This window comes from Nannobrachium achirus (genome assembly GCF_963921795.1).
Source record: "Nannobrachium achirus genome assembly, chromosome: 2".
In the NCBI taxonomy this organism is placed as follows: domain Eukaryota; kingdom Metazoa; phylum Chordata; class Actinopteri; order Myctophiformes; family Myctophidae; genus Nannobrachium; species Nannobrachium achirus.
Genome location: NC_137811.1, coordinates 33908969 through 33931576, shown reverse-complemented (window position 1 = coordinate 33931576; position 22608 = coordinate 33908969). Strand labels below are relative to the sequence as shown.

Genomic DNA, 22608 nt, shown 5'->3' with positions numbered 1-22608 from the left:
GTATTAACTATTGAAAAATAGCAGATATACAAGCTCACAGCGCTGCGAGCTTGTACTGTAGATGTGCTATTTTTGAAAAATCGTGAATATTTCAAATCCTTCTAAGGTTTTTTGAAAAACCTATGCTTCTATGTCAGTGGTGCTCAAAACTTTTCATGTGAAGGACCCCAAAAATTATATGTATTTGGCCATGGACCCCCATCTCAAAATATTTAGTTCCAGGGACCCCCCAGAAGCACATTTTGAGTTACAAATGTTTGCTTAAAAAATACATATATTCAAAGATTTACACACATTTTCATGACTTTTCAAAAATAGCAGATCTACAAGCTCGCAGAGTGCCACTCGGTGCCACAGTGCTGTGAGCTTGTATATCTGTTATTTTTCAATAGCTAAAGTATAATTAAGGCCCCTCCACCTTGGGCCCAGGTAACTCAGTCCCACGTTTACCCCCCTTGTGACGCCCCTGCTCTGCATAGCACAACATCATTCTTCTTGGGCTTATTAAAACTTGGGCGAAAAACTCGACTCAATGGCCTCAAGAAAACGATCAAGGAAATCCAATGTGACTGAAATTGCTGACACATGACTGAGCATCAATGGGCTAATAGCATTAAATTATCTTCGTTAAATCACAGCGTTACACTTTTCATGAACCCCTGGGCGGCTCTCAGGATTCCAATTAAAAATCTCCATAATTGAACAGAATTTGTTTCCTCTAAATCCCCAGACCCAAACACAAAAGCATCAGAGATTGAGAATGTGATGCTGTGGGGGGAGGGGTGGGGTGTGCAGTTCTGAGGCAGTTTTTAGCATCAAGGCCGTTTGCTCTTTTTTTCCTTTTATTTTTCTCACTACGTGTCAAGGAGATCAATATATGGTGTTGCTCATGTTAAGCCCTGCGGTGCCTCGAGTCGTGCCTTCTTGACTTCTGCTGATTCAGAGGCACTGATGGTGGCGCAATCCTCCCTATGATCAGGACTTAAAAGCTGCAGCGCTCTCCCGACAGGCCAGAGAGGAGCGGCCTCTCGCTCTTTGAAGCAATTCTCCCAGCCTCCGGTACTAGCAGGTTCACTGGGTTGTGTGCACATTAAAGTCATACTGTGTAACTTTTTTCAAATAACAAATGTCATTTTTGATTTAATCTTTCATGTGTATATTATTCACAACATTCCACATAAATGTGTTTTTTGACTACTTATTTAAGCATTATAAAGGTTTTATTGCGACCGAAGGTCGCAGTTTAGTATGTGAAGCGACCCATGCTGACTCTGTCTGTATGTCTGTCTGGACGTGTACACTTTTTTACGGTCTATGGGTTTAACACTCCAACATCACGCTTTGACATCACTGTGATGTCATGGGAACCACTCTAACATAATCCCTATTTTATGCCCATATATGGAGATCCCTGATGTCATCAATATTAAGCCCATACCTACAGGACTTCATGGGATTGCCCATATATGGAGGAAGACAGCCCTTATCTGTGAGTGAGAAAGCACAATGGCTCGTTAACATTGGGGTCCTTTTGCACTCAATTCATATAAGAAGGTTTATGGGGTAATCAATCTGGGAACCCATCTTCAAAAAAGGGGGAATTAACACAGGAACTCAGACCTAGACACAGAACATGCTATCCACTGAGCTACAGAACTAAACAAGTAAACGTAAATCAGGCAAAACTAGGTCTAAACAAACAGGGGAATACATGTCCAAGTTGACGGACATGGTGAAAGTCCAAAGGTCAAGGAGTAGGCAGTGACAGTTTGTTTTTATCCTAAAGCCCTGGGCCACAGGGTAGTGGTCCAGGCACGTAGGCTGGTAGTCCGGCCTGACAGTGTGTTACGGGTTCGAGTGTCGAGTCCCAAACCCGATGACCTTTGCTGCGTGTCACCCCCCAATCCCTGTCAACCTATACTGTATACCTATCAATAAAGGTAGAAAACACCCCAAATTCCATGCAGATCCAGGGATTAGAACGACGCACCTTTTCTGGATCAGGGCCCACTTGAAAATCCTGAAAGTGTATTTTCAGAGTATGTTTATCTTAATGATCAATCTGTCGATTGATTGTGGATCAATGCAGCTTAACAGTATATTTTAAGTTATCACAATGAAAACTCATTCTTCAAGGTCTAAAAAAATAAAATTATATCCACCTGTTTCCGCGAGAATTTACTGTGGCATTATCTGACTGTGGGACACTTCCGGAGAACAGCTGACATACAAGCTCACGTCGGGTCGCAGATGCAACCGTTGTGAGCTTGTAGATCACACTTGGCTGCGGCGCCGGAAGCTGCCGCACACAGTAGTGCTTTGGGGGCCGGACGGGACCGGACGCCGTGTGGCCGGAAATATTTCCCCACATGCACGCGCACGGACGGCACCGAACGGTGCACGACCGTGTAAACGCGTGCATACCCCCCGCGAGAGCCGCGACAACCCCCCACCCCGCGAATCCGCGATAACTACAAGCAATACTTTAATCAGTGGCTACTTGCATAACAGGTTTCTAGTGGTGAATGTGTGAGCGTCCTCAAGCCTCTATTCATATGGATATATAGCCTAGGAACACCTAGGTTTCCAGCTGTGACTGCATGTGCATGTGTCGATGTGTGTGTCCTCATACATGGCTCCATATTACTGTGGTATTTAGTGTTTGAGATTCGTTCAAGCCAAACTTTGTTTCTCTATCCTACTGCAGCGCTGTAGCCTATTTTCTAAATGAATTAAAAGAAAGAGGAACATAAAATCTTAAGTAACAATGCAAATGTAATTAAGACTAGAAAACTATTGTTTTCCCACCATTAGATCTGCTGACATCCTTTCTATCTAAATAGCCTCTAGAGGCGCGTTTACGCGCGTGCACGTGACGTCAATAAATGACCGTCCGCCCGGAAAAAAAAATCCCAAAGCACCACTGGCCGCACACCTTCTGCGCAATGCACGATGGGACGTTGGAAAGTTGTGTGTGTATATACATACACGTATATATATATATATATATATATATATATATATATATATATATATATGGGGCTACAAGCTTCTACTACTTTCCTAAATGTATTCAGAAGATTCTGTTTCAGTTTTCAGCCTTCAGCTACTTTGCCTCTTATGGATAGATGAAATAGAGTGCCATTTAATGGCTGTCAACATGATATCTTAATGTCTCTTTCAGTTCACTTCAGACACAAATAAATGTACTTTAATAATTGGATTTCCTTTTTGTTTTTTAAAGCTGTTGGATGTATTATTGTGGGAGCACTATTGTAAGCTTGCTGTTGGCAAAATTAAATTACACAAGTTTTCTATTTAGCTTTGGAACCAAGTGCACAGTGCATTTCAGTTAAATGTTTGGAGGAAAGCCCCAGGATTCAAAAGGCTTCTGCGATCATTTTGCACATAAATCTAAATATACTGTACAACAAAAATGCCTGCACCCATAGGCCTACATCTGAAGAAGAAAGTCCCAATCAGCTAATCCAAACAGAAGAGGGCTTTGACAAGCTTTTTAATCAGATTAGTATATACCCATCTGGTACTCTGTTCATATTGTGTTAATGTTTCTATTTCCAGAACCCACTCAAGGACAGCATCAGTTTCATCCACCGTTATGAAAGTCATGTTAGTGCCAGATTCACGTCTTGGCCATTATGGGCTGTCGCAGAGGGGGGAGAGTGAATGTCACACTTGGGTGAGTAGGCCAGGGCATACTGCCACCGAGTCATTTCAGGGCAAAAAGCAATTAACATTTAGGATGGCAAATGGCATCAAAATGAACAAGCTATTAATTCTCTAGTCTAGAATAACAGCAGCCAAGGGGAAATCTATGGCACCTGCCGTTAATGCTTTTATGAAGGCATGTTGTGGAACTGGGCCTAACCAGAACACAAATATGAGAAGGATACATAACATACATTACTGTATACGTGTGTGTGTGTGGGTGTGGGTGTGTGTGTGTGTGTGTGTGTGTGTGTGTGTGTGTGTGTGTGTGTGTGTGTGTGTGTGTGTGCGTGTGCGTGTGCGTGTGCGTGCGTGTGCGCGCGTGCCTGTGTTCCCCTTTTCTTTGACCAAGCTCACTTTGTTAACGCAATGTAATTACTTCTTCTTTGGTCGAGAGCTTGCTCATTGATGTTCCACCATTTTATGCGACTTTGATTTTTTTTTGTTTCCCACTTTGTGAGAACTGACAGTTGTGTTGTGTGCCTCGGCCCTCATGCCCCGCGGTTAGCCAATAGCTAAAGAGCTACTTCAGCTACTGCCTGCAGCTTTTTGAGGGGGCTTCCTACCTGCGTCCTGCGACACAAAATCACACTCCCTCCACTTCTCTCTGCTCACAGAGGATGCCCTCTGAAGCTCTGATCCTCAGCTCTGTGCTGAGGAAGCTGATGCCTTTCCTCTCCGTCTAAGTCTCCTCCCTGCCGAGGCTGATTAACTTGCACTGATTGAGCCATCAAGTGCCTGCAATGTGTGCTCTGCCTCATTTAAACCCCACAGCCAAATCCACATGAAATGGCGGGGCACACTGCTGCCGTTTTTGATTGTTGTTGTATTCCGTCATTCCGTATTTATATATTTCTTTCTATCGATTACACACCCCATGGATATTCTTTTGTTTTTGTCATGTTCCTGATTAAGCCAATACTTTTATGACCAGTAGTGCTTCCTTATGGAGACACAAAGAGCCTGCTTTCTTACCGATGGAGACACAAAGAGTCTCGTCAAAATATTGGCTAAGAAATGGACAAGTAGATGTGGGTGGGATTAATGTGCCCAAAAGCATTTATTTCTTCTGTTGGAGCTGTTTGTTCATGCAGTTAATATAAACATATATTCTTTTAATTATGCAGATACAATAGGATCTGTTTATGGTCCCATATAGGGTCTCTCTTATCATCAAATTGATCTGGGAAGTGATGCTTCTAGGACTTGAGGAACATCTTTGCTTCTTACACAACGGATGTATTGCAGAGGCTTAACTGAAGGTCATTGCTTTGGAACAGGAAAGTGCTAGCATATTTTATAGAACATATCCACGAGTTTCCTACGCCCCATAGTGCATTGCGCAAACGTCTGCATCGATCTTCCGCCGCCGCTTTACAAGCTCACAATGGGTTGCATCTGCGACGCGACGTGAGCTTGTATGTCTGCTGTTAAACCCGGAAGTTTGGTCCTGATAGTCTCCAGTAAACTCCCGCGGAAACTTGTGGATAGACATTTAGTTCTTTCTGAATGGAGGAGGGCTATCGCAACATTTTAGACACTCCCTCAAATGAAAAGTGTCCAGGCTGACTTTTATTGTGTAAAGTGAAATGGATTATGCAGTTAAAGGCAAGCCTCTATTGCAGAAGCTGTGATAAAAACAAAGGTGTTCAACATGCGGTTCAATAGAAAGACCTCTGTAGTCACAAAACAACCGTAGGCTAACCACTGTTTAAACCAAATGCGTTAAGAAAAAAATGTACAAAAGGAAGGACCCCATTGTAAACAAGCCATTGTTTAAATCATATTAGTAGACCTTAACTGTACTGTCCTTTTCTGTGCTTTTCTCATGTGAACTTATAATAAAGTATTCAATCAATCAATAACAGTACTGTCTCTGTCTGATCCAAGCAATAAGTTGCAGTATTCCACTTGCCTGGACTGCTTCTCCAGCGCAGAGTCTGAAATCAGGCTAGTATTCCACAACACTGTCACCATAACCATAACCTTCACCAATATAAAAAAAAAAAAAATCTACCAAAACACAAACGTGAGGTCACCTTGCTGGACCTGGATTTGAAGTATTTTTTTTTTACTTGAAAATCTCTGCAATTGGTCATATGCCAAAATGTAAATTATGCTGGCCCATGAATTGGAAGAAAATGTACAGAAACAATGTCATGACATGTATCAACAATATGTCATGTATCAACAATATTTTGATAAAATAGAAAAGAAAATGTACAGAAACAATGTCATGTATCAACAATATGTCATGTATCAACAATATTTTGATCAAATAGAAAAGAAAATGTACAGAAACAATGTCATGTACGACGTATCAACAATATTTTAGGAGAGAAAGCAGCAAAAAGAATGCTGGTCAGACTCTCACTACAACCAAATCGGACAGCAGAGCACGGTGGCTTCCAATTGTGAGGTTATGGTCCTGAAACTCCAGACGAGGAACAAGCAGACAGGGTGCAGGTATACAGGATCCATTTAATAGGGGATGAAAGCACATCAGTGTATCCTAGGGGATGACGCATCTAATTGCTTTTGTTATGGATGCGCCAGCAGGTGTCAGCAAAGAGAATGCTAAGTAGGGCATGCTCTAAATCACCCCCTGCATGAATAATTCATTTAGAGCCTCATGATTATCCGGGGAAAAACTGGAGTAAGTGTGAGCAGAAAGTTTGCACACGTACAAGTGTTCAGGGACGTGATGCATGAGTGGTTATGCCCAGTGGTGGACAAATTACTCAACCTCCTTGACCAGTAGTCAAAGGAATGGTCAAATATCGCTCAACTACAAGTAAAAGTTGCTTTGTCAAACTTGAGTTAAAGTACTGGAATATTTTTATATATATTCTTTTTCTTTTTACCCCTTTTCGCCCCAATTACCTCCCCACACACACTTGTGTGTTGTTACCGCTGTTGTATACTACTGACTCACCTGCCATTGAGGAGCCCCCACTGAGGACATAGAGCCTTTGCCCTACTCCTCCCGCCCAACACTCCCTGCTGACAGGTGCCGTCCCAGCCCTCAAGATTACATGCAATGACAATTATCACCTTCCCCACCTTGCTTCCTACCCTGAACACGGGCCAATTGTCAATAAAGCTGGATGGTCAGACCACGATGGATTTGAACCCACAACCTCCGCCAAAGTATTTTCAATAGTAATTTATTTTTAATATCAATGCATTGCTTTGTTAAAATGTTGTCATTTTCCCCAAAAAATCAAAGATTTTTCAAAAACATTTAAAAATAAATATCAGTAATAGTGAAAATAGCCAATCTACAACGTGTCGCATTGTGATACGTTGTGATTGCTGTGCGTCAAAAGTACACTGTCTATTTGTCTTGGTATAGATAAATGAGTACAGTACTCATGTAAATGTACTGTGTTACTGTCCACCACTGGTGCCAAAAGCAGCTCAATTAAGTCACTGGGCCTTGCAGACAGACAGACAGACAGACAGACAGACAGACAGACAGACAGACAGACAGACAGACAGACAGACAGACAGACAGACAGACAGACATGCCGACTCGCACTTTCTATATGACTGCAATGCCGTGGTGTAGACAGGGATTGAAAATGGAATTATCTTTTTAAATGGATTTTGCTCTGCAAACTTCCCAATAAATTATAATACAGGCTCAGTATTTATGAGAAAATAAAAAATTAAATATGAATCCGCAAAACTAACTTAATTTGCCTGACCAGTCTCTTGGCATCTGTCTGGAGATCCCGCCGCCAGGTGTTTTTTTGGCCGTTCTCTGTTTCTCTTCCCTTGAGGGTTCCAAGTCAGAGCCTGTCTGGTGGTGGTGTTTGACACTGGTTTGCCCAGTGTGTGCCCAATCCATCTCCATCTTCTTCATCCAATTTCTTCTACTGCTGGGAGTTGTTTTGTCTTCATCCGTAGATCGTTATTGCTGATCTTGTCTGGCCAGTGTATATTCCCAAAACTATACAGCTCAACATAATCAACACATCCAGGAATGATAGTATTCGAGAACACGCGCACACATTTCACAATTTCTCATTACAGCCAGAGATGGATGGATATTATGTGCTCCATAATACATCATCCCAATGTGACAATGTGACAATTGCAAGTGTTTCGAGACTCGAGGTTTCCATTCAAAATCCCCCCCCCCCCCCACCCACACACACACACACACACACACACACACACACACACACACACACACACACACACACACACACACACACACACACACACACACACACACACACACACACACACACACAGCTTTTGTGAATGAATAGAAGAAGGATTTCACATAAACCATAAACACAGTGATGCTCCGAAAAACAATATGTACAATTAGGCACTGACAATAAACAATAAGTATAAACAAATTAGACTATCAATCAAAGCACTAGCAGACAAGTCGAGGTGCAAAGGACTCATTATGCCTATTAGCATGTAGGCATCCCATACAGAAACACACTAACATAGTGAATGCATCACACTGTCGCCACCCGCACTACTGGAGAGGGGAAAAAGGGGAAAAGAAGTGAAAAAATCAAACCCAAGTTTGAAGTGAGCGGTGGTGTGTGTGTGTGTGTGTGTGTGTGTGTGTGTGTGTATGTGTGTGTGTGTGTGTGTGTGTGTGTGTGTGTGTGTGTGTGTGTGCGTGTTGCTCACCCAGGTGTGTGTGTGTGTGTGTGTGTGTGTGTGTGTGTGTGTGTGTGTGTGTGTGTGTGTGTGTGTGTGTGTGTGTGTGTGTGTGTGTGTGTGTGTGTGTGTGTGTTGGGGGGTTTGAGAGTGTATCCATACTTGCTCACTCAGGCCACCACTGCTATTGCAGTTGATGCTCAGGGCAGGCTAGACTCAACAGCACCTCTCTGGTCACCCAGGGGTACTGAGGCTACACCAGAGGCTACATACAGACACACATACATACATACATACACGGATACACACACGGCCACGCTATGGAGACGGTGTGACCACCGCTCAAAAAGTGATGAGAGAGTGACGATTCCAGGACCATGGACAGTACCTCAGAGCCAAACAAATTAGGCTATTGGGCCCGATTCACCAATTTACGAACGTTCTTACGAAGACATTTCTTCTTAGACCCTTTTAAGAAGTTTTTTAAGAAGATTTGGCTTATACTGTACCAATGTTTTCTTAGCTGTAAAAAAATCTACACACACTGTAGAGCAGTGGCCTTTTTTTTTTTTTTATCCCACGGTTTTGCAACCCATTTTCTCACCCAGTGCCAACTACCTCACCTGTAGTCCTGGTTTCCACTCTCCCCCTGCCACGCAAGGGGAGCACCTGGCTGGCTAGGGGGATAGGTAGTATAGAAACCAGGACTACTGCATGTTTTTGTGAGGGCATCTACCCTAGGAGACACAGGGAGAACATGCAAACTCCACACAGAAAGGCCCTATCGCCAACCCCACCTAGGGTGTGGGTGCTGATGACGCGGAGGGAGGAACACGCCCCCAGTGCCCACAGCGTCCCCCGGCGGGAATTGAACCCAGGCCTTTTAGTTTTTAAGTGTGACATGTTGTGCAAAAATTATTTATTCTTTAAGTTTCTTCAATTCTACAGTTGTATAATAATATGATTTAAATCACCAAAATATTTGTATCATATCTTTAGAGCAGGGGGTTCTCAAAATGTGGTTTGGGGACCCCCAGGGGTCCTTTAGGCAGTTCCAGGAGGTCCACAGTAAAACGAGGAATAGTTTTTCCATTTTAACCCAGTTTTAAACTTTGTTTGAAAATAGCCGATCTACAAGCTCGCATTACCATTACAGCCCATTTTGAGCTTGTAGATTGGATATTTTTTAAACACTTTGATAAATCTTCAAAAATCTTATTTTCAGGTGGGGTCTGCAGAATGTCAATTTGGGGGTCCTTGACATGAATAGAACCACTGCTCCACTAGCCTACTGACTGAAGAACACATGAATCTGACCCAACATGTTTAAAAGTGTTTACTGAATTCCGTTGTAGACGTTGTAATGGCCTGTTAAACCAGTGGTGCTCAAACCTTTTCCTCTCAAGGCCCCCCAAATTGACACTTATTAGCCCGCGGACCCCCATTTGAAAAGATATGCCAGGGACCCCCATTAGAGAAGATTTCGACGGCTCTAGCAGTGATTCTCAACCATTTGACTTTGAAGGACCCCCAGTTTGACATGGATTAGGCCACAGAACCCATTTAATTTATTAATTGAACTTGCATGACCTGCATGAAACGTCCTGAGAATGGCGTCCTTCCATTAATTTTAGCACCTTACACTTGCTGAAGCAACCTTTATCTCTCCCAGAATGTCAACAAAACAAATCTGATTAGAGGGCTGTCCACACAGAGCACTATAACGATAACTATAAATATAACTATATCGTTCACCATTGTAATTCTTTTATAGTTGGTGTGAACTCAGCCATCCACTTGACCAATTTTTTTTTAACTATATTTGTATAGGTATAGTGCTTAGTGTGAATGGCCCTTAAATCTGCTAATTGTAGGCCTGTGTTAGCCTTTATTCCTATGAATTAATTAGGAATATAATATAATATTAATAATGTATAATGTAACATTGTTCAAACATTAAAATGTTGGTGGCTTATTGGCCAATAGGGGCACATAGTCCAATCTCTGGGTCACTGCAATGTACCAGCACTGACAAACACAATCTGTTTGTTTCCTTAAAGTCCATATCTGAAATCACAAAAAGTCCATTTGTAGATTGAAAATATGTAATCTAAAATTGAAACAATATAAAATAATTTTGCCATATTGGTGTGCAGGAAAAAACACCACACCACATGGTAACGCAAAGTAAATATTGGAAGATAGCAGTGATATGGTACGACAAGCATGGCCAGATGAAGCCCTTCAGGGGAGCTGCGGTATGAGTTGGGTGTTTAAGAAATTCTTTACAGTCTCCTTCTGTTTGGAAGCAGTTAGACCACCGCCCTTGTGGAGCCATAAAGAAGCGCTTGGCGATGTGCTCCTCTAAACGGCCCCCTAAAATGTACTTAGTGTAATAGAGAGGCACTGTGTTGGCCCCTGTGGAGCATTAGCCAAAACAAATTTGTCCACTCCACTGATTTGCAATAAATTCCTTGCCTAAAGCAGTGTGTGTGTGTGTGTGTGTGTGTGTGTGTGTGTGCGCGGGATATCATGGGGTATGGGGGGGAGACCCCTTGTGTGCATGATGTGGGTTCACGTCTTAACAGAGTGAGTGGAGGCGTTCAGCAGAATGCTGATCAAGATCCGTGTGGAGGATATACTGTAGGCCTATGGGAGAGTATTTTTTTCAGGTCTTTCAGTCCGAGTGTATCAAAAAAGCAACAGGGTTAAGCACCGTTGGTCCGACCAGTTTAACATTCACCAGATTAAAGGACAACTTTGTTTTTTTACAACAAGGGTTCATATTTTAGATATTAGAGAAAAGAAAAGATGAGTGTTAAAATGTTTTAATTTACTTCTTTCTAGCGTTTTAGTGATTTAATTTTTTTTATTTTTTTTATTTGCATGCATGCCCCCAGGTTGGGAGCATGCATGCCCCCAGGTTGGGGCTTCTGATTATGAAGCCCATTCCCAAAATTCACCGCAATCTTTCATGGGCAGATATGCCTTATGGGTGCTGGTGTAAATAGTAAATTGACGGCTTATTGTATTTAAAAATACATATTTAGCCACGCATGCCCCCACCCACTGAAATCAAAATACTAAAATCGCTAAAAAAATAGAAAGCAGTAAATGGAAACATTTTAACACTCATCTTTTCTTACAATCTAAAATTTCACCAGGTTAGCATTCACGAGCATCGGCAGGTTAGCATTCACCAGGTTAGCATTCACCAGCGGTAGTTTGACTGAGGTTAGGGTTAGAGTTAAGGTTAGGTTTAGGTGTATCTCTGGCCCCCCAGACTTTCGTCACCTCCGCGCAGCCATCACAAGCTTCGGTCTGCCTTAACCCAGTCGCCCTTTTGATACACTCGGACTGAACGACCTTTCAAAAAACACTCTCCTGTAGGCCTATACTGTATTGATGATTTTCTTCCTTTCATATGACCTTGCAGTTCCCCGTTCCCCCTCAGTGTTATTGCTCTGATGTATACGCCATACTCCATAGTACATTATGTCGCCATTACCATATGACTCCTTTATCGTCACCCAGACAGAACGTTTGTCTTGACACATCAAGGCATCGATTGACCTATTCAATATGATATTCATAATAGCTCCTGTGTGGACGCGGTTTAAGTGTTACTTAGGGATTGCCTGTCATGGATGGACTGTCATGGCATGGCATTGAAGGGAAGCCATTTTACCCATGTAGCGTCGGCTCAATTTGCATCTCCCCAGGGGCTCCCCGCTGCTTCCCGTCCTCAGCTGTCTGTCTTATTTCAAACAGATCACTCTCCCGATCCTCTGTTTTTCTCCCTTTCTTTCCGTTTCACAATCTCACTCTCCTGTGTACCACTGTCATGATTTTCTCTTTCTCTCTCTCTCTCTCTCTCTCTCTCTCTCTCTCTCTCTCTCTCTCTCTCTCTCTATCTCTCTCATCTATCAGACTCTCAGCATGAGGCAGGATATACAGTACAGTATAAATGCCTGCAAATGAAGCTGTATCCATATGAAGATTAATAAGGACACTTCCGTCCTTCCTTTCTCTCGGTCAGTCAGTCCACACCCCTCCACAGTTAGTGAAACATCATGTGTTGTTGAGGTCTGCAAATCACAAAAGGTGCCTCAAATCATTGTCAACCCTGACCTTTTACCTTGAAAATGGGCTGTCATGCATGGCATACAGTACGTTGTGTGCCATGTGCATGGCTGTGTGTGTGTGTGTGTGTGTGTGTGTGTGTGTGTGTGTGTGTGTGTGTGTGTGTGTGTGTGTGTGTGTGTGTGTGTGTGTGTGTGTGTGTGTGTGTGTGTGTGTGTGCGCGTGCGTGCTCGCTCGCATAGGTGTGTGTAGGTGTGCCCGCGTGTGTGCAGAGTACACTTAATCTCCACACATACATAACACTATAATCAGAATGTCATAGTCATTACCCTTCATTTCTCCAGGAATAAAGGCGAGGGTTTACAAAAAATCTATTTGTGAAAGGTCACGCCAGACTGTCAAACACCTTGCCATTTCATTTTCATCTCACACCCCCACCTCCTCCCCTCTACCTCCCTCACTTGTGGCCCTGTCCCTTCCATCTCCTCTGTCCCTCAGCCCCGTCTGTCCCCAGCCCCCAGAATGCTTCTCATCAGACAAACAGGGCCTGTCTTGCTTAACGAAAGCAGCCATGGCAAGCAGCTATCAGCCTGTCACATCTTATCTAGGCCTTTGCCTTCTTTCCTGGGAGAGGAGACTGAGCTCCAGTGGAATCATGGCCCAGTAGATTTCTCTGGCATTAAATAATAATAAAAGAGTCTGGCAAGTTCTACTGCCGACCTGTTTCTTCGCACCATCTCCAAAGGGTTTTTTTTTCTTTTCTTTTCTTTTTTCCTAGAAGAGTCGACGAGATTGTCAGAGAGGCATTTGGGTTCTATCTGGGTTATATTACTGTATGTGTATGAAGAAATAAAGTTGAGCAGAAACATTTCTTCTTTGCTATCAATTGGTTGCCAATTACATTCCTTTTGGCCGTATATAAAATGGCAGCATACTAGTATGCTATGCACTATACCAGGGGTCTTCAACGTTTTTAGGCCAGGGACCCCCAAACTGATAGGGAGATGGAGCAGGGACCCCCTACCTCGTAGGGTGGGGGTGGGGCTACGACATATATTGCATATTTATGAATAAAATGGTGTTTCATGTGTATACATACCATGTTATTGTGCATTCAATACTATGCTATTAAAATAATAGATTAATGTATTCATGCTTTGTATTCAAGACATTTAAATACATTTATTTCTCTTTTTAAAATAATAAGACATATATAAAAAAAATCTCCAACTATTCAGGGGACCCCCTGCAGTATCCCCGCGGACCCCCTAGGGGTCACGGACCCCCTGTTGAAGACCCCTCTATGCCTCCCAAGTTTAATGCGTCCATCCATGGGTATTTCACTGCAGGGCCATGGGCCCTTTCTTAAATGTTGCATTGTAAAACTAAACTACAATATAACATTTAGCCGACACTCTTAATAAAGAGCGATATACAATAAACAAGGAAGGACAGCACATGGTAACATCAAATGCATAGAATTAGTAATCTAGGATCGAAGAACCTATCATCAGTCTAAAGCGCTTTCAGATGGGGACCGGGCGCGTTCTCTCATGTGGAGACACAAACACAATCACTCCGTGAGTAGGCGACCGCGCTCCGTCTGAAAGGCGCTAATTCCCAACATGCGTGTGTGTCTCCGAGGACCAGAGGGTGTGACTGTGAGGTGGGAAGTGGGTGGGATCGGCGGTTGTCCAGAACTTTGTGGATCTCCATATATGGAGATATCGATATTCAAATAGGTATGGCTCCATATATGGGCATAAAGTGGATGGAGTCAAACAGATACAGAGATATTCATATGGGCATAAAGAGGATGTAGTCAGATAAAGATATCTCCATATATGGGCATAAAAAGGATGTAGTCAAACAGATATAGAGATCTCCATATATGGGCATAACAACGAGGATGTAGTCAACCAGATACATAGATCTATATGGGCATGAAGAGGATGTAGTCAAACATATACAGAGATCTCCATATAAGGGCATAAAGAGGATGTAGTCAAAACAGACACAGAGATCTACATATATGGGCATAAAGAGGATGCAGTCAAAACAGATACAGAGATCTCCATATATGGGCATAAAGAGGATGAGTCAAACATAAACAGAGATCTCCATATATGGGCATACAGAGGATGTAGTCAAACAGATACAGAGATCTCCATATATGGGCATAAAGAGGATCTAGTCAAAACAGATACAGATATCTCCATATATGGGCATAAAGAGGATGTAGTCAAAACAGATACAGAGATCTACATATATGGGCATAAAGAGGATGCAGTCAAAACAGATACAGAGGTCTCCATATATGGGAATAAAGAGGATGAGTCAAACAGATACAGGGATCTCCATATATGGGCATAAAGAGGATATAGTCAAACAGATACAGAGATGTCCATATATGGGCATACCAAGGATGTATTAAAAACAGATACAGAGATCTACATATATGGGCATAAAGAGGATGTAGTCAAAACAGATACAGAGATCTCCATATATGGGCATAAAGAGGATGAGTCAAACAGATACAGAGCTCTCCATAAATGGGCATAAAGATGATGTAGTCAAACAGATACAGAAATCTCCATATATTGACATAAAGAGGATGTAGTTGAAGATACAGAGATCTCCATATATGGGCATAACAAAGATGTATTCAAACAGATACAGAGATCTCCATATATGGGCATAAAGAGGATGAGTCAAACTGCTACAGAGATCTCAATATATGGGCATAAAGAGGATGTAGTCAAAACAGATACAGAGATATACATATATGGGCATAAGAGGGACACAGGCAGACAGACAGACAGTCATGCATCCTGCTTCAACTAGTAGGCTCCACACTCTTCTTAATCTCCTTACATCATCATTATGCCTTGCCCATGTCAGCCTTGGCCAAGTGTAGAGGTGCCCAAATATGGAGTTCCTGGTGATGTCAACATTGCACCATGTCATCACCATCATGTCGGTTACGCGCAAATGGAGATGCCCAAATATGGAGTTCCCTGGGCAGTGTCAGTGTGACATCACTTCACGTGATGTCATGACACATCATCATCTTCTCTATAAAACTGGAGTGCGTAGATGTGAGATGTCATCTATTACCTGCGTAATCTGCGTATGACGTGTGATTCCAAATCTGGACACAATTTCAGTGAGATCACAGCACAGCACTACTGACTTCCATTCCTCAAGTTTAATGTCCATAACGAGGATTCGCCCCCACCGCCAAAGACACCAACTAGAGATGGAAACAATGGAGTCGTCCCTGACAGCCAGAGACCGGGTTGGGGTGCAGGACTCGGTGCTGCTGGAGAACCACACAAGCGAAGAGGCCTTCATGGACAACCTCCACAAGCGCTTCAAGCAGAGCCTCATCTACACCTACATCGGCCCGGTGCTGCTGTCCGTCAACCCATACCGGGACCTGGACATCTACGGCGCCGAGCAGGCCGAGCGATACCGAGGGGTCAACTTCTATGAGGTCCCGCCGCACGTCTTCGCCGTAGCAGACAACGCCTACCGCTCCATGCGGGCCGAGGGCCGGGACCAGTGCGTGTTGATCTCCGGGGAGAGCGGCGCCGGCAAGACGGAGGCCTGCAGGAGGATAGTGGAGTACTACGCCGCCACCTGCCCCAACGCCAGCGACGCGGCCCGGAGCGTCGAGGAGCGCCTGCTGCAGTCCAACCCCGTCCTGGAGGCCTTCGGCAACGCCAAGACGCTGCGCAACGACAACTCCAGCCGCTTCGGGAAGTACATGGACATCCAGTTTGACGCCAGGGGCGCCCCTGTGGGGGGGCACATCCTGCACTACCTGCTGGAGAAGTCCCGGGTGGTGCACCAGCGCCACGGCGAGAGGAACTTCCACATCTTCTACCAGCTGCTGGAGGGAGGCGAGGACCAGCTGCTGGGGCGCCTGGGCCTGGAGAGGAACCCCGAAAGCTACCGGTACCTGGCGGGAGGGAAGTGTCCCGCGGTGCACTCCATCGACGACCGCAGCCAGTGGAAGGCGGTGCGGAGGGCCCTGAGCGTGGTCGGCCTCTGCGAAGACGAGGTGGAGGAGTTGCTGGGAGTCGTGGCTGCCGTTCTCCACCTGGGGAACGTGGAGTTCGCGGGCAGGCACGGAGGCAACGCCTACATCACCAACGACATGCTGGTCACGACGCTGGCCAGGCTGCTGGGTGTGAGCGGAGCGCTGCTGACCCGGGCGCTCACGCACAACAAGATCGTCGCTGGCGGGGAGGAGCTGATGAGCCCTTTGAGCCCAGAGCAGGCCTCTTCGGCGCGAGACGCTCTCGCCAAGGCCATCTACGGTCGCGCTTTCACGTGGCTCGTGGACAAGATCAACTCTTCGCTGGCGTACGAGCCGGACGCCGGCGAGAAGTGCTCCGTTATCGGACTGCTGGACATCTACGGCTTCGAGGTCTTCCAGCGCAACGGCTTCGAGCAGTTCTGCATCAACTACTGCAACGAGAAGCTGCAGCAGCTGTTTATCGAGCTCACCCTGCGCTCGGAGCAGGAGGAGTACGAGGAGGAAGGAGTCGCCTGGGAGCCGGTGCGCTTCTTCGACAACAAGATCATCGTGGACCTGGTGGAGGAGAGGTTCCGGGGCATCATCTCTGTGCTGGACGAGGAGTGCCTGAGGCCCGGCCGCGCCAGCGACCGCACCTTCCTGGAGAAGCTGGAGGGCGCTGTGGGAGGCCACGCCCACCTGGTCACCCACAGGCTGGCTGACGGCGAAACCCGCAAGACAATCGGTCGCGACGAGTTCAGGCTGCTGCACTACGCCGGGGAGGTGGACTACGACGTCACAGGCTTCCTGGACATGAACAGCGACCTTCTCTTCCGCGGCCTGAAGGAGGTCATGTGCACGTCAGAGAACAAGGTCCTGAGGCGCTGCTTCGGCAGAGACGAGCTGACGGACAAGAGGCGCCCGGAAACAGCGGCCGTGCAGTTCAAAGCCAGCCTGGCGAGACTCACGGAGATCCTGAGGTCCAAGGAGCCGTCGTACGTCCGCTGCATCAAGCCCAACGACTCCAAGCAAGCGGGGCACTTCAACGAGCCGCTGGTTCGTCACCAGGTCCAGTACCTGGGGCTGATGGAGAACCTGAGGGTGCGGAGGGCCGGCTTCGCCTACAGGCGACGCTACGAGGTCTTCCTGCAGAGGTACAAGTGTCTGTGTCCGGACACCTGGCCCTGCTGGCGGGGCAGGCCGGCTGACGGGGTGTCCACGCTGGTCAAACACTTAGGATACGAGCCCGACGAGTACAAACTGGGCAGGTCCAAGATCTTCATCCGCTTCCCGAAGACGCTGTTTGCCACGGAAGACGCGCTGGAGACGAGGAAGCACGGCCTGGCCGCCAAGCTCCAGGCTGGCTGGAGGGGACACAGCCAGAAGTCCAAATACCAAAAATTCAGACGCTCTGTGATCGTGATCCAGGCCTGGTGGAGGGGCTTCCTGGCTAGGAGGAGAGCGCAGCGCAGGAGACAAGCCCAAAAACTCAGACGGTCTGCGATCGTGATCCAGGCATGGTGGAGGGGCGTCCTGGCCAGGAGGAGGGCGCAGCGCAGGAGACAAGCCTCCGACGTCATCCGTGCGTTCGTCAAGGGCTTCGTCCACCGCCACGAGCTGCGTTGTCCGGAGAACGAATACTTCCTGAATCACGTCCGCTGCTGGTTCCTAGAGAAGCTCCCCGGGAACCTGCCCAGGAACGTGCTGGACAAGAGTTGGCCCGTGGCGCCGTCCCCGCTCGTCACAGCATCGGAGCTCCTGCGTGACCTGTGCATGCGGAACATGGTGCGAACGTACTGCCAGAGAATCAGACCCGAGCGGAAGCAGCAGCTGGAGCAGAAGGCTGTCGCCAGCGAGATCTTCAAGGACCGAAAGGACAACTACCCGCAGAGCGTGGCCAAACCGTTCGCCAGCACTAGACTCCACGTGCAGATCAACTCCAAGGTCCTCCAGGCTCTGGGCAACCGCGAGATGATGGAGTATGGTGTCCCGGTCGTTAAGTACGACAGAAGTGGCTACAAAGCCCGATCTCGCCAGCTGCTACTGACCGCCAACAGTGCCGTCGTCGCAGAGAACGGCAAGCTCAAGCAGCGCATCGACTACGCGGCTCTAACGGGCATCTCCGTCAGTTCTCTCAGTGACGGACTGTTCGTGCTGCATGTGTCCAGTAGCGCCGGCAACGAGAAGAAGAGGAAGGGGGACGTGGTCCTGTGGAGCGAACACGTGATCGAGACGGTGACAAAGGTGGCCGTCTACGCGGGGAAAAGAAACAACGTCAACGTCAACTGGGAAGGGAGGATAAGGTTCGCGACGGCTCCGGGAAAAGAGGGGGTCGTTGACTTCACCGCTGCTGGCTCCCAGTTACTGGTGGCTAAGGCCAAGAATGGACATCTGACTGTGACTGTCCCCCAGTGTTCATCCTGACAGCAAACTATATAATAACTTTATAATCTTTTGAATAAAATTCATTTAGTTTTAGTCTAGTTTAGACGACTGAATATCATATGATTTTGTCGACCAAAAAAAAAAGATTTTGCCAGTCCTTGATTGGCCTAGTTTACACTTCATTTCGTGCTGAAAATAGCCAATCTACAAGCTCACAAAGCGGCACTCACAACACGTCACAACTCGCTGTGAGCTTAGAACGCTATTTTCAGAGTACAACACCCGAGTGCAGCCAAACATAAAATGTCTTGTCTTTTAGTTCCTCTGAATCTGCCCTGGAACTTTGTCACTTTACGGGCAAGGCCACTTGGCTTTAAGGCCCATTTACACTGGCAGACTGTGTCTGAAGTCTGACACAAACAAGTCACACAGAATCAGATTTTTACAAATCCAAATTAAGACACATTCAGGGGTGGTTTCAAATCTGATAAAAATCAAAACTGATTTCTAAACACGTGTCTCAGTCTGAACGCAGGATCCTGATCCAACCACCCAAGTCATCACATATCTAACCGTACTCCAAAACCTCACTTGCAGCACGACTTCGCCACACCGTACTCTCAAGTAATGTCCAGCATAATACAATGTAAAATACAAATAAGGTGATACAATTTATAATACAATGTAAAATACAAATAAGGTGATACAATTTATAATACAATGTAAAATACAAATAAGGTGATACAATTGATAACTGTAAGGTACTAGTCAAAGTGTAGATAATTTAAGAAAACATGAAATATGTGTTACTCAGGGTCATAACAATATTAAACAGCACCAATATAGCAATGAGCGAATAGCATATACAGTTGTGAACTGGTTGGTTAGAGAGTTCATTTATTATGCTATTATTTTATTTATTTTTGGTGCAAGGGTAGCTGTTACAATTGCTGCAACTGCTTCATGATTTCTGACCAATTCTGCCTTACTTGTTAAACATAAAGAAATAAAAGAGCACAACAGGTGAGCTTTGAGTGCATTTCATCTATCATTATGCACATCCAGTTTTGGTTAGCTGACAGCTGTTGTCCATTACACCAAAGAAAGAATTCTACTTCTGCATCCATTAGCTTTTGAGTGGAATTTGTCCATCTTCCATCTGCTAAATCTTCATCCACATAGATGTTACAAAGTATGTTTCATTTGTCATCAATAGCATCCCTTCGCCCGTCCACAAGCCTTAAAGGAGAGCAAATCCCTAGCCTCCTTCAAAATCGGTATGAAAAGTCACCTTCAGGCGGCTGCTTCCCTTGACTTGTAAATAGACTAAGCCCCCATGCTCCCCCCACCCTTTTTTTCTGCCTTTGTATTTGATGTTATGCTTTTTCTGCTTTTGAAATTGATATTATCCTAGATAAAGTATTATGTTCTATCCTTCTGTCTTTCAGTGTTATATGAGATACTTAAAGTGTGGTTCCTGTGGAAATAAGCCGCCTCGGCTTTCTAGGATCTCCTTTTAGTTGACCTTGTACCAGTGATTTGTACTGCCATGAAACTGTACTTTTTTCTATTGCAAACTTCTAATAAATTCTTAAATCATTCAATCAATCCTGGGCTGATCCATTTTACACCAACAGGTGAGTTTTGAGTGCATTTCATCCATCATTATGCACATCCAGTTGTCTACTAAAGTGGATTTAGTAGTTTAGTTATAGTATTAGATTATTAGTATTTTAACACAAAGTAGCTCTCAAACAGATAATCTTCAGACCACATTTGGCAGCTGAATAGAGAGCAATGTTTGAGATTTCCAGATAGTTTCTGCCATGGGTATAACACCCAATGGGCAGCTTTTATTGCAATGCTTGTATTAAAGTGTAGGAATCTCGCAGCAGGTGAGGTTCTGGTTGTTGTAGTCCACTGATGATTAACTGTATATGAGGCCATCAGAGGCTATTTGGTCTAAAATGGCAACATAATTACATTTTATTTATAGATTCAACGAATATTTTGTTTTCAAGCAAGGTTTATGAGATCTTTATCTTCATAAAAGTATTCAAAGTAAATCAGTGAATTCATCATGCTTCGTTTTGTTAGCTTTCATATACCCAAGACTCTGCACTCTGACAGCTGACATAAAATGAGTTATACTCTCCCTGTTGTAAAGAAGGAAGAGATGTGACAAGTACAGCGACAAGAGGGGAGCAGGCTGTTTTGACATTCAAAACTGGGAGAAGCTGTCCTTGTCAAAGCACTGTTCTATGACTATAGATGGATATTTGAACGCAAACCATGTGTGAAAAGGCTCTATGCAAATTAAGTATCTGATAACCTTCAGTTTTCAGATGCAGGCCTTTTCACATTTTCTTTTATGCTGCACAGACATTTGGTGAAGTGTGGTAACGCACATTTCCATTTCAATTTAGCCAGGCTTTGAATCATTATGTATCCATGAGGGACTTACATTGAGTGGAACAGTGGAGGGAGCATAGGGTAAACATTGACCAATGCCGCAAGTAATGCAAAGGTCAAGGCCTCTGTAGCCAAACAGAAAAGATTTAATTGGCATTTCTGTATCATCCTGCGATCTCTCGAGTTGGGGTTGTCCTCATACAAGCCCTTAAAGGGATATTTAGATTTCAAAAAAATCTTTGGACAATTTATCGTCTAATCAGGCTTTTTTGAACACCCTGAACAGTTTTTAATTTGCTTAATTCAATATTTAGATATTTGATGTAAATCTTAACAGGCCCGCCTCCTCCTGGGCCTCTCCCCATACACATCCATTGTAAATTCAAACTAAATTTTAACCATGATAGATTAATTAAAAACACCCATTATTTTTTCTGGTGACTCATACTACCCTCCTAATACGTGAGCAGGCTGTGTTTTTTTCGATAACGTTTTTCATTTATTTTCAATAATAATTATTGTATTTAATTGTTTCAATTTTCCCAAAGAATTATTAAAAATAAATGAAAAAGGTTATTGAAAAAACATGGCCTGCTCACGTATTAGGAAGGTAGTATGATTCAACAGAAAAGATAATGAATTTACCATGATTAAAATGGAGTTGCAATGGGTGTGTATTGGGATAACATTTACATCAAATAAATATTGAATCAAGCAAAACTGTTCAGGGTGTTCATAAAAGCCTGATTAGACGATAAAATGACCAAATGTTTTTTTGAAAGTGAAATATCCCTTTAAATGGCTTTAAATGTCAACTCGAACTCTCGTTAGCTCAGCGGTAGACCTACTTTTCTAGCCTGATAAATCAGTCCGCACATTACCACCCCCTGTTGGGGGCCCCAAGAGCGGGCGAATTGAATGGGCCAATCAGGGCTGTAGACTTGGGGCACGTGGTAGGCTGGTCCGGTCCCAGCCTCTTTCCCAAAACGAAGTGAAACGTAGTGTGTGAAGAGTCTGACGCTTGCAGTCAGGCAACTACTTTTCACCCCTGGAGGTTTCTTTTATGGCCACAAGCGTTGCTCTGGGAGGCCCCTGCGAACAATGCCCAAGTGTTGGCTCCCACTACAGCAGTGCTGCCGGCTTGGTTGCTCCCTGTGTCTCTGGTAGTGGCCTCATTCTCCTGGATGCTATCCTCTCACCCACCCTTGTTAACCCTCCATACAGTAATTGTTGGTGACATGCTGATTATTCACTAAGTTAATATTTAGTAATGTTGGTTAAATGAAAAAGACGAGAGAGTTCTCATATATTAACTTGATTATTCTTTGGGTCCAGCAACGTGT

At 44.7% G+C, this 22608-nt stretch overlaps 1 protein-coding gene across 1 annotated transcript; it reads left to right on the top strand.

Moving 5' to 3' along the window:
- Positions 1–15712: 15712 nt before the first annotated feature.
- LOC308297801 (unconventional myosin-Ic-like) lies at positions 15713–18892 on the top strand (the record flags this gene model as incomplete). The annotated part of the gene is made up of 1 exon (XM_080741368.1): positions 15713–18892. The coding sequence occupies one exon, from the start codon at positions 15713–15715 to the stop codon at positions 18890–18892; it is 3180 nt and encodes a 1059-aa protein (XP_080597494.1).
- Between the last annotated feature and the right edge of the window lie 3716 nt (positions 18893–22608).